The sequence below is a fragment of the Typopeltis vanoorti genome, chromosome 21, assembly GCF_054136105.1.
Source record: "Typopeltis vanoorti isolate ZY-2024b chromosome 21, IOZ_Tvanoo_1.0, whole genome shotgun sequence".
NCBI classification, from domain to species: Eukaryota; Metazoa; Arthropoda; class Arachnida; order Uropygi; family Thelyphonidae; genus Typopeltis; species Typopeltis vanoorti.
This window is the reverse complement of record NC_143569.1, coordinates 28,345,045-28,361,926: the sequence shown is the minus strand read 5'-3', so window position 1 is coordinate 28,361,926 and position 16,882 is coordinate 28,345,045. Positions and strand designations below refer to the sequence as shown.

Below are 16,882 nucleotides of genomic sequence, written 5' to 3'. Positions count from 1 at the left end.
ATGATATTATTGGATATCGATTAGCTTTAGATATCGTCAAAGATCCAGAAAACGTTAGTGAAGCGGAAGAAAAACCTGTCCCCCTCACTGCAAATATAATTCGAGAAGGTCTTGAGCTGTGCAATAAATTGGAAAATCATTTTATTGTTAATGACACAAATTCTGAACGAGCCTTTAAATTCCAACGTGAGCTGAAGAACTGTATGTCTGGATATCGCGAGCTGTATAAAAAATTAGTGAAATCCTCATCGCAAAGTTTAATCACTGATTACATTGTCAGAAGAAAAACATCAGCACAGAACGAGGGGGAAGCTAATTCTATTTGTGAAGGACCATTGCCTTAACATACAGATCTGATGCGCTGACTATCTCTTCTGGTGATGAAAGTGATTTCGTACCAGTTCATAAACGTTGCCGAATATTGTCTAATAGCGGCGATAATTCTAATAAAAAAAATGTTGAAAGAAAAAAAAACGTTATTTTCAATAAAATTAAATGAATAAAGCTTTAAAACAAACTTAGGCATTCTTATTTTCCTGAATTTTCATAAACTTTTTTATGCGATTTTAGGTTCATTACTGCGGTTTTAGAAAATTATGGAACATATCCCTAATTTTTCAACGTAAGTGAGGTCTTTTTTGTGCGATTTTTTTAAATGCGGTTTTCTGTAGAACGTATCTATCGCATAAAAAAAGAACTGTATATGGCGCTATTATCCAATCATTAGATATGTCCGAAAATTTTTGAAAATTTTCAGATACCCCCCCCCCGCACACACACCTCCTCAAGCGTATAGCTCTCACCGAGTCCTCTGGCCATTGAACATCACATGTATAATCTTTCAGAGGGCTGCACGTAATCATGGCTGAGTACTAATTTTTATTAACGACTGGGCTTTGGAATGATTAGGAAGGATTGAAAAATTCCAGATGTATTCCATTTAGTGAATAATAAGTATGATTTTTAAAAAAATAAATAAAACAAAATAAATAAAACAAAATAAATAAAATAAAAATGTTCGTACGAACCCAATACATTACTTACAATGCCCTTTTTTGAAAATCCTACTATTTCGATAATCGTGCACGAGTTTCTACATTTCTTATCTTACTCTGACTACGCCAGACTCATATTCCTCCAGTTCTGTGCTTAAGTAAATTTTCAAACACTGACTGACTAGGGAAATGCCATAGTTCGGTTTTATTTTTCACAGAATGCTGGTTACGATATTATGTTCTAAATTATGGTGAATTAGTACGATGCAAGATTATTGTTTTTTTTTTAACTTTATTTACTTGCTTTGCGAGACTAAACGGTGCCTGCTGGGTACTATTTTTCGCAGGGGGTAGATTATTCAAGAGTAAATCCGTTTTATCGGTTAATCTTTGAAATGTAGATTATTAAGCGAAAAAAAAATAAGATAAAATAGATGTCTGGCTTTTATTATCTCGAAGCATTTAAATCGGAATAAAGTAAAATCCACATTTTTTTTTTTTTTTGTTTACTGTGGATTGACAGCCCTTAAGAACCGAAGTATTACTTAAAACAATCCCAACTTAGCAACACTAGCAGCGGCTGAAAAGAATACCAGATATACGTAAGACCCGAAAGAAATATTGACTTGGTACTGGCAAGAAGAAAATAAAAAGTTCCACTGTGTAGCAGGTGCATTTAGTAAGAACCACCCGAAGATACTGATAATAAAGCAGTTAGTAATTTTCCTCGGGATTAAAGAAATACCTACAGCAAGAAAGTACAACGAGAATCAGGAAACGCAGCATCTATGAAAGGAAGAAAGTACGAAGAATTATGAGAGAAGATTAACTTTCTTTCTTCTCTCTAAGATTCGAAGTGTAAGGTGTCGAAATCTGAAAACAAAAGCGAACAACAAAAGTAAGAATGTCAGCGCTAGTGAGAGACTTTTTTATATATGAAATAGCTATCCTTGACGGTTGCTATAGTAACCGTTTTTTATTTTCAGGTCCGTATTTTTGTTCTAAAATTTTCTCATTAAAATGTTACCATAAAAGAAGTTGGTCGTTTACATGCTTTTGAGAACAAAAAATGTCTAAAAGATTAGTTTCAGATTTGTCTTTACATTAAAAAAACAATCCAAATTACGTATAACAATTATCTTTGGTTGGATTAATATGGAGAAGCTTCAGATTTTTTTTTCTTTTTATTCTTTTATCACTCCCGCCCACAAAACGTTGTAACCCATAGTACATGAATACCGTGGAGAAGCAAAGGATGTTTTAATTATATTTATTTTTAGAATTTTTTACACAATTCGGAAACACTATTCTAGAATAAACATAGAACGTTTTTTTAAAAAATCACTGCAGGCTTCTAAATAAGCAGGGAGGTTGCAATAAATTACATCATCTGCCTAAAGACAATCATAAACACCTATTCCCGTCGAGGATTTGACCCCGCAGCCTGTTGATCGGAGAGCGAGTATGTTAAACAATTACCCGACTCAGCTGCCTAACGAATCATTTATTCTTTGGATTATTGCAGGATTCTTTGAGATTCTTAATTTAGTACGAAATTCGAACTGGAGATTTAGGAAAACTAACTTGTATTGAAATGGAAACTCCCGAGTGAAAATGACATAGGTTCGAATCCGATTTCGGTATTTAGGAAATTTATAAGTTTTTTTGTTTTTTTTTAATTGGAAATGATGTGTGTTAGCCATCACATACGGAGGACACATAGTTTTTTCCTCCCTAAAAGTTGGAAACCGAATACCTAAAGCACCCATAGTTAAGAGATCATTAGTAGCATTGTAGCTTTAATTGATTCTGTTATAATTCCAACCAACCCAAATTTAAAAAAAAAAAAAAGTCAGTTATAATTTACATTTAAAATAAATGATTCAAAATAACTACTCACGTATTAAAATGCAAATATTTTCAGTCATTATTATTCTCACAATCATTATTTCGTTGGTGATCTATGATATCATTCAACGTAATGTATTGAGAAACAGTTGGATATATTTTTCACTGAATCAGTGATATGTTATAGCATGAGAATTTCATGTCATACGTTATTCGAATTGAGTTTCGTGTCTGAAAACCTACATTGTTTTCAGTATTTCGTATTGCGTGCAAGCACATTGTTTAAAGCGTGACACGCAGAGTTATCTCGATTTCCTCCATTGTTGACTTCATAACAGAAATCTCTATGGGCCAAGACCGTTTTCACTTTCACTAAAATAGCTAAAAAGGAAACAAAAGAGCCGTTTCTTTCTTTTATGTATTAAGTATTTAGTCTTTTCATTTTACTGAAATAACTAGCGCGATGCATTGGCTCTTAAATATTTTTCTACATGCAGCATTTACGTAGTTAATCTGAAGCAAATCCTATTATAATAGTAAAAGTCTTCTATGAGATTAGAATTAATTACCGAACGCGTTAGTACTCTAGAATTAATTATTTACTTAGGCAAAGAGAAAATAAAATTGGTGACAGGCGACAAAGAGGATGAACAAGATTACAGAGGATTAAGTGTTCCTTCTAAGAAAGATAAGTATACATGGCGAAATGTCGCGTGTAAGAGGGGAAAGTGAATAAGAGTAGGAGTTCTCAGCTAATTGTGTTATGAATTAGACAAAAGCTAGAATTGACGTGAAAGCTTTTCTAGCTGCCAAGGGAATTCGTAAATCAATTTCTCAGCGCTAATATTTATAAATGTTCTCTCTTTTGTTTTTAATTTTAATCTTCTTGAATGTAATCTTAGACAAATTATTTCTTTCTTTTTTTTTTTTAAGTTGATTAAATGTGTGTGTTTCTTTTGACTCATCAGCACGTATTTCTGTCGTCACGATATTTATTGGTAAACAAACATGTAAACAGTTATTGTGAACTTCTATTCGTTTCAGTAAACCCATCATTATTTACAAAGAATTGCATGCAACAATGTTTACTAGAGTTGTATACAAGCTTTTCACCAAAAGAGAATTAAAAAAAAAAAAGAGAATCAACGGGAAAAAAAAGAAAAAAACGATTGCGTTGTGCAACAATATTCTCAATAGACTTATTTATGGCTTATTTTGAGGAAACGCTTTGTTAAACAATAAATAAAAAAATAGCATCTTATCACGCAACGGTTTATAAAAAAAAACAACTGAAGAAAAATCCATATGGTATTTCCAACTAGTACTGTAAATTGCAAAATGCTGGTTGATCTGCAGGTATGAAAAATAAGAGATTCGTTGCCATGGCAACCGCTGTATTAGCTATTCATTGAACACATCAAATTTACAAAAACAAATGAATAGTTGAAACAGCAATTTTTAACGGTGAGTTAGCATTTTGCCCATAAAATATTTATAGCCATTGATGGTTAGTTTTCCCTTGGGTTTTGATAAAAAGCTATTAACATTTCAAAAAAATAATATGGCTGTAAAATTGATCGTTTTTCACATTAAATAGGGAAACATATTATTTAAAGATGTCTGATTTCTCTAATATTGCCCCAATCCCCTACGTAATCACCTTTTTTATCTTCTATTTATATTTATTATACGTGCTAACATATCCGGCGTAAAATGAGAAATGCCGATACATGTCGACACTGCAGTAAGGAAAAGAAAACAGACACGCACATCTTTTTTCTGCATGGAACTAAAGAATGTTCAGAACGGTGTTAGTTTACAGTTCCACACAGTTAATTAATTTCTTGGTCCTGTTAACGATTTTCTATGAAAACTGATGCCTGATATCAATTCTGCATCAGTGTTGATAGAAAAACATCTTTATGTATAAAATCTTCAAAAAATGTTTATTAAGATCGAGAAAAGTAAAATAATTGATCCTAGGAAAAATAATATTAGGAAATATTTGAGATAATTAAGACGATATATGAAACCTAGCATCCTTAATTACAACAATCTCGTCCCTCCAATTTCGATATGGCATCCCCCCCCCTTTTTTTTTTAATTATATCATCCTATTTGCTTAAATCTCTCGGCTTTGTGGTTTGTCATTATTATTCATCTGTGGTAGCTTCTTTCATTTAGCGTTGATTTCTTCCATTATTAATGTTTAATTGTTGTGATAGTGACGTCACGATACAAGGATGCTATTACAAATCTCTTTTTAGGATTGTTTATAATCATTTTCTTGCTTGTGTTAAAATCTTATCAAATGTCTGTTTCTACATTTGTCTTTTGATTAGCCATAGTTGTTCGTTGTTTATAAAGTCAAAGTCACCCTCAGGTATATTATTCATTCAATCGATTTGCAAAATGTAATAAGCACTAATAAGAATCATTTTTATCATTTCTTTTGCTGTTTTTTTAAGCGAAAGTTGGTATTTGAAAACCTTTATAAAAAGTTTTATTGAACTATTGCAGAAACGATATTATCTATTGCATTGTTAATGTGGTTCAATTTTTTAGTTCTTATTAGATGAGTTATCCCGTTTTTTTTAAATTTTATTTATTATTATTATTTTTAAACAATAAAGTTCGTTTAATAACTTCCCAACTCTTTTGCGGAGATGATAATTCTCACGGAAACAGCAATTGACTCTTCTTGCTCTGAAAGGTTTTAAACCTGTATTTTAAGTAAGTCAGTTTATAAAAGCCCTTTTCCACAATGCTCATTCGTAGTAATGTACGCAGTACATTCATTTTTTGTTGCTAAACGATTCGTTCGTTTAAGCCTGCTGTAAAAAAAAAAAATCCCCATTTATAATTCCATTTTTATTGGGAAAACAATTTGAGATGAGCCCACTCTTTTTTTGTTTCTTTTTCTGCGATAATTTGACCATTTTTATTCTACAAGACAATTTGAAAAGATGATAATTTAGTACGCCTCAGTGCATTAATTTCAAAGCATTCCTAGTTTCAAGAATAATCGACAAAAATGATTTTTTTGCGTTATACTTTCATTTTATTGGCAAAACATTTTGAAATGTTAATTCCACTTTATTAAATTTAATGAAAATTGGCATTTAAAATCACTATTAAAATCTGTCAAGTCCGTGAAGCCATTTTAATCGCAAAAGAACAAATTATTGACGTATAGACAAAAATAGCTGTAGGTTTAATTGTTGTAACCATGACGTCACAATACAAGACTGCTATATGAAATTTACCTTTTTTAGAATTGTTTACAATGTTTTACTTGTATCCAAAAGTTGTCGTTTGGTAGCCACAGTTACTCATTATTTAAAATGAAGTCCCAAGCAGTCGTATTTTATTCTTCACATCAAATTACTTCGTTTACTTTGTGCACATGTCGAATGTATAAAGAATTATTTTTGCTGCCATACGAAAGTCTAAACTGATACTTAAGATAAATTACTTTAATTCTTCAATAAATAAACGATATTTTGAATTTAACACCTTTGAATAGTGCTTTCTCTGATGTTTGAATCTACTTTTTCCAATTCTCCAGATAGATTCGATGTGGTTTTAGGATTCGAAGCTAATGTTTGGTTCTTCCTATCACGTAACTTAACCTCAGAGCATTCACTGTCTAATTTAAATAGATGTGATTCTTCAGTTATCCCTATAGATTCACAGTTCATTCACTTCATCGATTCTCCTCGGTTGGTGTACACGTTGCACGGACTTTGAGACGGATTTTCAAACGCACAATGATTTAATGAAAACCGAGAATTTCGTGAATTCTAACTGGAACATTCCCTTCTTACTGCGAATGTCTGTTAAGAATAGAAAGAAAGGGGGGGGGGGGTTGCAAAATCAAATAGGCTCATTTTTATTCATCATTTCAACTCTGGTCTTGCTCTGATATTCAGGTCATCGTTTTGGCAGCGCTTAAGAAGTCGTTTGTTACGGAACCTGAGAAAACTGGTTCTGTTTATTTCGGAATAAAATGCGCATAAAAATTAAGTTCTCGTCAAGTAGTGCCGTCCTAATTGACCAATGAGCGCACACGTTTTACAGTTCTCGTATTTGATTTATTTGACTGAAGTTATGCAGTGTAGGTTATAATAAATGGTGTGTTGAGTACATACAACAGATGATGGTATTGCAATTAACATAACGAATGTGTTGTTTGCTTTTATGATATATTAGCAGAGAAAACAAAGAACTCGCATACAAACATCCTTTATAATTTGCATGTAACGACAAAGTAATAAAAATTCAGTATTTGGTGTTCAACGCTTGCAATTTTTATACGTACATAATTCCAGTTCACAGAGTTATAAAAACATCGATCTGCTTTTCTTATATATTTCTTTGTTATTCCGTTTTTCTCACTCTAAGATACTTAATTAAGTGCATGTATGAGACTTAACATCTCCTTACCAACGACACTTGTGTTTTTTTATGTCTTCCTTTTTGATATGCTAATGTCATTATTTAGCCTATGTGCAAAGATAGTTTTTTTCCCTTTCGATACCACTTTTTTTGTTATTCGTTGAGCTTCACAGTTTTAGATTAGTTTTTTTAGACTTTTTACATTTTAACGGACGGAAGCAATGGTCCTTAGATATTAAAAAAAAAATAGATGACTATGAAAATTTAGTGACATAAAGAGGAAAATAATTAGGTTATTCACTTCTAGTGGTAGTGTTGGAATGGGGTGTTCATCTAGATACTGGAATGGGTTTGTCGGTGTGGTTAAAATGAGTGGAAGGTTCTACGCAGTATCCTAACGTGTGCATTTAAATGTTGAATTCCATCTTCAAAAAATAAGCATCATTTCATAGTTTGTATTTTGGTATTCGTCATATAAACACTTCTTTTAGGAACCACACCACTTTATGCTTACGTCTTACAAGTTTCCCGTATATGCCTTCAAAATCTCATTTGTAGGATATGCGATACCCTATTACTATCAGATTGAGTAGAGAGCAGTATCTGTTCGTGTGATAGCGAAATGTCAAAGTTCACGATGCGATCTCTCAAGATAGTGACGTCATTTTAATTGCAACGAAACGTCTGACTTGTAATCCAGAGTTGGCTGACACTTCAGAGACAGAAATGAAGTGTACTTGCTCTCATGGAAATTAACTACGGGGTTGCTATCATTTAAGAATCATAAAAGCAGTATAGTTTACGTTTTAATGCTATGGCTATCGTAATTGAGGTAATTCCAAAAAGAAGTATCTCCTTGTCACCTGGTGAACAAGTTTTGAAGACACAATTATATTTGCATTAGTTGTAAGGTATGTGTTATGAATAAAGCAATTGCATATAGGCTTTAAATCGAAGCAGGACTTGGAAACTACAACTTTAGTTTCCAAGTACAAATTCTATTCTACAACTTTAAGTTGTAAAATACAACTGGAATCATAATAGAAGATTAATATGGAGGTCTTAAAATAACTTCACGTAAAGTTACAGGATGAGTTAATATATAACTTTGCATATAGTTACATGATAAGTTCGTGCATAACTTCACATAAAGTTACATACTAATTAAGTTAATGCACAACTTTAGATAATTACATAAGTTAATGCATACATTCTCATAAAATTATGATAATTAAGTTACTGTGTAACTTCCCATAAAGTTAAGTGATTATTAAGTTAATGCATAACTTCATAAAAAAAGTACATAATTAAGTTAATGTAAACGTATTTAATTTTATACGTGTTAAGTTACTTCACAAGAATGTATAAGGTCTTCATATTGACCTATAAATGCATACATTAGTGAAGTAACTTAAACTTATAAGTCCTTGAAAGAAGTTGACTTTATACGTAACCTCATAGGAGTGCATTAGGTAATGTAAAGTTACTTAATGTATGACGTTATCCATTTTTAAATATAAAGTAATTCTTATGATGTTATTTTAAACGATAGTCATACATGCATTGATTTGACTTTATATCCAAGAAATAGGCGGTATTGAAATCATTTTTAAGTACAGAATGTAACGATGTTGTTTAAGTAGATTCTGAAAAATGAGATCATTTCCATTTCGTAATTTTTGATTCGCAATTCCCCTACCGAGCTAATAGAATAGGTAAAAGAGGTCAAGAATGAAATGCGCAAGTTGAAAGGCAAACTACTCTTAAAGGATAACATTATTATGAAAACAAGTACAGACAAAAGTAATCAGCTGTAATGGACTTAGTGGAAGTTTAAACCCTGATAGCGAGGTTAATTTTCATCTTCCCTGAACTCATTTCTTAAGCACAAGAACAACAGCATCCACTCTCCTGTAATTACATCCCGGTTGATATAAAATAGAAAATCTCCACAGTCACTGGTAGAAGATGGAGAAGATATGGGTCAAAATAATATAATTAAATTTAGCTACAACTAGCCAGTGATGATATTCAAATGAAGAACCGGTGATGCGCATAGTCTCTAAACTAAAATTGATGTCTGGGTTTAGTACAATAATACTGATAATATAGTGATCACTAAGATGACCAAACGCTTACAAAAATGTGTTTTTAATATATATATATATATATATATATATATATATATATATATATATATATATGACGGATGTAGGATCTGTTTTTCAAGAAAAACTACAGTACAATTTCACGTAAAATCTCATTCTTTATATTGTAATTACCATCGAGCTATACATCCGTAATGTTATATTTAAGCCTTTTGTTTTGTTTCTCACTGAATTTTGGAATCTGTTTTGTTTTTAGGTATTCACTTTTTATATACAAATTTACAGCATCAGCGACATTAAATGTGTCCTGAATTCGCTTCAGAATACAGGGCAGATGCTGATGGTTGATATCGTCAACTGACCTCTATCATGATGGTCAAATTATGCTAACATAGAGTTGAATTGCATCATATGAAAGACTTTTTCTAAAGTGACAACTAATATTTTAGTTTCTTCTTGTATGCAAGCTATTTCTTATTCAGCATACAATTCCTGTATGAGTAGGTAAAGTTAGTCACGTGTGTATATCTTAAAATAATAGTCTGATGTGCGTTTACTTGAATACTCCAGCATACTGAAGAATTCAACAAATTAAATGGAATATTCCACTACACACACTACACAGCCTAATTTGATTATTTGTCTTGGATTTTTATGAACCAGAACTCTTTGCTGTTGTCACATTCTAGCATTGTATGAAGAGCGTTGTTCATATGCACTGGGAAAAAAACTATCGCTTCAGATGATTTATTCATTTGTTAGTGAAGAAGCTGTGTGACCTTAAAATAACCTTCATTTCTCTCTGAATAAATAGTATGACCTTCATTTCTCTCTGAATAAATAGTATGACTTTCATTTCTCAGTGAATAAATCGTATGACCTTCGTTTCTCAGTGAATAAATCGTGTGACTTTCAAATGACCTTCCTTTCTCAGTGAATGAATTTTGTGATTTCAAATATCATCTCATTTTCAGTGAAAAAGCTTCTAAATATGACATTTTCAAGGTCATTCTTTTTCACATGGAGGCTACGACAGTTCTCAATTTCTTTCGACACTTCTTTTATGCGAATTTCGCTCACAAAATGCTGTAAACTTGTACTACATTAATACTATAGGTAGTCTAAGGATTAGATAATCTGGAAACTTTGTTCTGGACAGAAAAAACATGGAAACTTTATTTTACTGCTTCAGGACTACAATGAGTAGGATGACTTCCTGATACCGGAACATGAGATTCATCTACTACTTAATGATATGCATAACCTTCCATGTCTGTAATGAGATTCGGACGGCAACCTGTCAGTTGGAGAATGTAGATGCTATCCTCTCATCTAATAAGGGCAGCATTTAGATTTACATTTCAAGTGGGCTTTCGAACAATACTGAATTAGAATAAGATATTATTTGCACCGACACAATTGAGTTGCAGTATAGTATTCGTGAAGAGGTATCCCTGTAGCATACGTTATTCTGTTAAAGAGGAGGAACTTGGAAGCAACAGTTTTATTGACTTTTTCATGAATTACACACATTGGTGACTAGAAAACGCATTTTGTAAAGATACCCAAAATAAAAATTCTGTAGGGGGAAGAGCACTTGGAGTTTAAAAAAAAACCCTCTTCTTTGGTGCCGACATGTGATCAATATTTTGGACGATTTTTTATAGTATCTCAGAAAATTAATAATTATGTCATGCAAATAAAAAAAAATATTAAAAGTGTTGGTTTTCTTATATACAACCTTCAATACGTAAATAGCGAACCTGCATGAAGTACCTCAAACACATTTAATTCTCCCAAAGGAAATGTAAAGGATTCGTTTAGATCTACTTTTTGGAATAATGGATGCCTGAGAGCCTTCGTAACTCAGTCGATTTCGATGATACCTTTGGTTGGAAAGACCTAGATTCGAACCCCGTTTAGGATGCGTATGTTCGTGTGTGTGATTAAAGCCTCCTAAGCTTTAGAGGGCTAGAACAGGTCCATTTCACGTGCAGATCATATAATAACGCGATTGTTTGTCATTTGGTAGACATAAACAGATAACGTATGGCTGTTTGCAACATTATGACATTGACTTAGGATAAGGTCGCAAGTAGCAACAGTATCACATATGCACGTACAGAAATCTTTGGTAGATAATAAACTCTCATCTATTACAAAGTGCACCCACTCAACACGTAAACTTATACTACCACTAGATACATTTAAAGATTCCGTAATTTTAATTACTCATTTTACAGATGTATTTTTTTTAAAGTGGTTGTTTATTTCAAACATAACTTATGAAACAGTTGTAGTACTAAATAAGAACTTAGTATTTGAATTAATTACATTTATGATCTCAAATCTACTGCATGTTAATGCTTAATCATCCTAAACAAAGTTCTATTTGATGTTCAAATATTAATTATCAATTTCTCTTGATAGTAATAACCTAAAATACACATTCCTAAGAAAATTAAAAGTTTAAAACAACTGCAATACCACTGTATTACTAGTTATGATTTTCATTTATTATTCTGAAAAAAAATCGAGATATCATTATTAGTTAGATTGAATTCCACAACTTAAAAGAGTTTGTATTGACAAGGTAGAATATAATTATTTTATCCATATAATATTTAATAATTATGTATTAAAATGAATTACATTTCGGATGAATTTTGCTCTTTAATTATGTAAGGATATGAGGAACTGCTTTTTTTTTCGTATGAACTTTACACTACTGAAGTCACTGATGAAAATTAAATTTACATTTATTCTAAGTGCGAAGAGCCAAGGAACACTGAAGTTTACCACAATCTTGACGCAGTTGGTTTCTTTGATATCATTCTGTGCGATCTATTTAAAAAAAATTCTAGAACTTTCATGCATTATAATTTGCATATCCTAAAATTTATATATTATTAATGTATTTATTAAATAATAATAAATGTTGTCATTTATTTTGGTATTTATAATGAAAAATAAATTAATTTTTATAATGTTTTAAGATATACCTTTAAATATTCTACATGATTTTGTTATAATTGAAATTTAACCATTATTGTACTGTTTTCCCAATAAATTGATTGGTTCAATTAGCTATAAATTATGAAGCAACGGATTACTTCAAATATAAAATAAAAGACCAAAAGCCATCTTATAAAAGACCGAAAACCATCTTAAACTTGTTTAATGTCTGATGTTTAATCTTCGAGCCCGCTCAGCGCCAGCAATTGGCTCATATAAAAGACTCAAAGCCATCTTATAAAAGACCAAAAGCCATCTTAAACTCCAATTCTGATGTTTAATCTTCAAGCCCGCTCAGCGCGAGCAATTGGCTCATAAATTTTTCCGCTGTTTCCCTATCAGATCGCGGGGAGTATGAAAAGCAATTTGCTTCACTCTTTTTAGCAGAAATGTTAATCGTTGTACTGTGGTTTAAAATTTGTGGTAAGGTAAGTTGTCCACTGTTTATTTTCACAGAAGGCCAGGTGGTCCTTTGCATACCGATAAAGTTACAGAAGTTGGGATGGGGTGGGTTATGACTGGCATTATAGGCCAGACGTTTCTTTTTGCACTAGTGGAGAAACCCTTGAAGTAATTTTCAGTCTCAGAGAACTGCATATAAAAATTATATATATATATACACATACGATGTTTATTTATTTTTTCAATCACTATCTCACGCGCAATCCCGTTTAATAAATCCTGGTTTTGGTAATGTCTCCAATAACATCGGATTTTTCATGTTGAACAATTACATGACATCTGAGTTCAGTAACGTTGAAGTTCTTTACAGCCCCATAAAATGAGGTAAACAAAGTTTCAGAATCAGTTTTAGGCTAGATATGATTTATAAAGAGCACCTTTTGAAGATATAGAAGTGTTGATTAGAGCAATACGTATGTGGTCGATTTCAACTGCCAGCGGCTGTGGAAGAATGGAGTCAAATTCCAGTGGACTACTGTCAATGCACTTGCGGAAATGTTTTTTTTTTTTTTTAAAGAGCGTTACTACCTCAATTCAGATCAATCCGAAAACCTATCGTAGAGTTCAAACATGGAGCTACATCTTATGACCTACTTATATGGGAATGAAAGCACTATGTACTGATCTAACACGGCCTACCTATCATACTAATATTTAGCAACTTTGTTATAAATAAAGGTGTGGCTGGAATTTAAGAAATTTCTTTATGAATAGAGTTTTTTTATTTGATTTCTCTTTAAACACTTTTTTCTTTTTTTCTTTCAAGTCTTTTAGTTTTGAATTCGAAAATATCTACTGAGGAATAAATATTTCAGAGAGCTTTACTTAATTTCCAATTCCAGTTTCCACAAGTGACATTTTTTCATCGCATCGATATCTGTCAAAATGCAATGTCTGATCAACGAGAGTTTATTGCAATTGCCAAGAGCGAGTGATATATTTGAAAATGGATTCTTAAGTCACCCGATCTTATAAGAAAATGGAGAAATTTTTCTTTCTTGTGAAACGCGTAATAGAAGTAAGAATAAACCTTTGCCATTTTATTATCTGAAGGAAGCTATCAGCTTTCACCAAAAAGGTTTTCTCGTTATATTAACCGAAATTCTAGACGGGAAAACAACGTTCATTTTTATTTATTTTTATTTTTTCTTTGTAGAAATGCCTTCCTCATTGATGAGTATAAAATGGTTTCTTAGTTGAGCATTAGCAGTTCTTAGAGCTCACCGGGGAAAAAAAATTATGTTTTTTGTCCTCAAATATCTCAAACCAACTTGTAAGATGATATTTGTGATAAGTAATATCTCCTTTATATACCCTTTCTGTGCTTTTGTTTCATTAAATCAACATGACATTTAATGAAAACGTTAATGAAAAACTGACGAAAATATTTAATCAGATTTACATTCTCTTAGTTTATTTAAAATTAAAAAACAAACAAACTAGAAATGTTAATCTTAAAAAGAGACTGATCAACATTCGCAATATATGTAAGCACACACATATACAGACTTTCTTAAACTTCTTATTATTGTGAATCTTTCTAAGCATTTTAGACAGTTATGTGTATCTTCAACTATCGGAATAACTATATCATTGCCAATTAAAATTATTTTTACTATCAATTTTAATTGGAGGGAGGAAAGGACTAATTAGTTCAACTATATATTGTTATTACCTTCAACTTAAAACTTTCAGTATTAGTAACAAGCAGAATAAATCTTTTTTTCTCTCTCTCCCTCCATATATATATATATACGCGCGCGCACATCTTAAATGAAAGAAAAGTAAAGGATTAGGTGACCATGAGAAAGAGACCGCGTGCTGATCTCCTGTCCATAGCATGGCTATAGTACTGATAGACTAGCAGACGCATTTACGCTAAGCTCAACTTTACTTAAAGGAAATGAGACTCCATGCCCACACGCTGACTAATCTCCATTCTCCCTGTTGATAACTATTAGACTAGAGAAAATTAGACTAGCTTTGTTATTTCTATCAGGCTGGTTTGATTTCAGTCCTAGGGAAAGGTTCCAGTATTTTTATAATACTTTCTTAAGGCTTCGTTCCATCTTTGTCTCGATGTATCTTCCTGATTCCTATTTTACAATTGTAGGCAGGGGTCGAATTTTTTTTTGTTGCGGGAGGGGGGTAGTTCATTATCTATTCCAGTTCTGAGACTCTTTGCGCTCGATCTTTATTTTGCCTAACTTTACCTTTTTTATCTTGGTATATTTTTATTTCTCTAGAGAATAATAATTAGTCGCAATTATTATTTCATGCCATGTAGACAATCTTGGAGGTTTTTAATAGTTTTTAAATTGATCAGCAACTTACGTAGTTTCTTAACTTTCATCATGAGTTGCCTTGGTATTTTCCTACTTAAAGGTATCTCTGAAGTCCATTATATATTGACTATTTTCTCAGTACTTTTGCTTATAGTTTCATATAGACGAATATAAAGACTCTTCGAAAAACCTTTTTTTTTTTTATTTTTTAAGCGATACTAAAACCAAGACAACGAAGTATTATAGGATTCAAGATGTTTTCAAAACACATTTCAAATTGCAAAGTTGTTTGCCTGATTGGTATTCAGTATTGAGGTTTATATTATCGTTTGTAGAAATAAGGTTTCAATGCCAATTTAACACCTTTTGAGTTTATTTTGTTTTCAGTTTTTTCGTTCTTGAAATGTGGAAAAAGAAGAAATGGAGAATAATAAGATGGACTTCTTTCCGATGTGTTGGGGTGGTGAAGTTGCTAACAGTATACCAGTATCATAGGCGAACTGACCAAATTTATGATGAAGATTACACGAAAAGTATTAAAACTCACGGAACATAATAAAATTACAAAATAAATAAATACATTAAAATACAAATCATAATTATAGAACTTCATAATTAATATCGACACAAGCATTAATGTTCTTTCACGATATTTTAAGAGAAAAATTTTCCAAAAAAACTTCTGAGAAAAATTGATTATATACGAAAAATATTGACTTTTCCACGTACTCACCTGCTCTCACATGCACATCTCTACTCCCCAGGGTGCCAGCTGTGTTAGATGCAATACATCTGTACACCGCACTATGAACATCCTTTCTATACTCTTGGGCTCCGAAAGGTGGGAAATCGAGCGCCCCATCCCATCGTACATGCCTAAGTCCGGGGATATTGGTTACGGAGGTGCCATCCTCTTTTCTCCATGTCACCGAAGGATTAGGATTGCCGCTAGCCGAACAAGGAATAACGGCGCCGTAATTGTTCAAGAAGATTACTTGTCCCTGCGGCTCTGTCACGAATGCTGGTCCGCGTATATCCCTGGCTCCTGAAGTAGCTGCAAAAGACGGAAAAGGGGGGGAGGGAGTGATAATTAATAGCTGTTTAAACCCCCATCTTTGCGCCTGCTAGGGCTATATTTCATATTGATACATGGTAGGATTAAATCTCGCTTTTACCTAGTTTCGGAACGAAACGCCGGCATTTGCTTATAAAAAGAGGCCTACGGGCTTTTCGTGTCCATCATTTTGATCTCGTTTTACTTGGATAGCTTTAGTTTGGGAGGAACCACTTAACTTCTTTCACGGCGAAATATATAAGAAATAATATATTTAAGAAACAACTATAAAATATGACATTCAACTGAATAACAGTTCATCTATGTTTTGAGCCCACGTCTGATTTATGATTTTTGTAAATAGATAAATTCGTCCAAAAATATTCCGATTTTCCTGACTCTGGGTATAGATAATTATGAAATTCATATACATTTGACTATTTAGATAAGAGTTTCTTGCGACAAAAACATTTCTCCATACATAATGAGAATATCAAATATATTTCATATATTATAGCCAATAAAGTAAAAACTGAGAATGTACATTTAATATTCTCATTATATATTGCTAAAATATTACATTAAAGCCATGATAGCTCTATATTTTAGTATTTTATTTAACTCACCTTCCAAAGGCTCACTTAAAAATAACATAACCTTTTTAAGTGGAGACCATAGCCCCAATGTTGCTCATGCATGTCGTACGAGGCGACTGAA

General features: G+C 32.2%; 1 protein-coding gene across 1 annotated transcript in view; it reads right to left on the bottom strand.

The window, feature by feature from the left end:
- Positions 1 to 16,882, bottom strand: part of LOC150094688 (cell adhesion molecule Dscam1-like) — a 374,142-nt gene that overhangs the window by 311,458 nt on the left and 45,802 nt on the right. Inside the window, exon 2 of the mRNA XM_090411632.1 lies at positions 15,845 to 16,165. Within this exon, the coding sequence (XP_090267758.1) occupies positions 15,845 to 16,165 (321 nt within the window). The remainder of the gene's footprint in view (positions 1 to 15,844; positions 16,166 to 16,882) is intronic.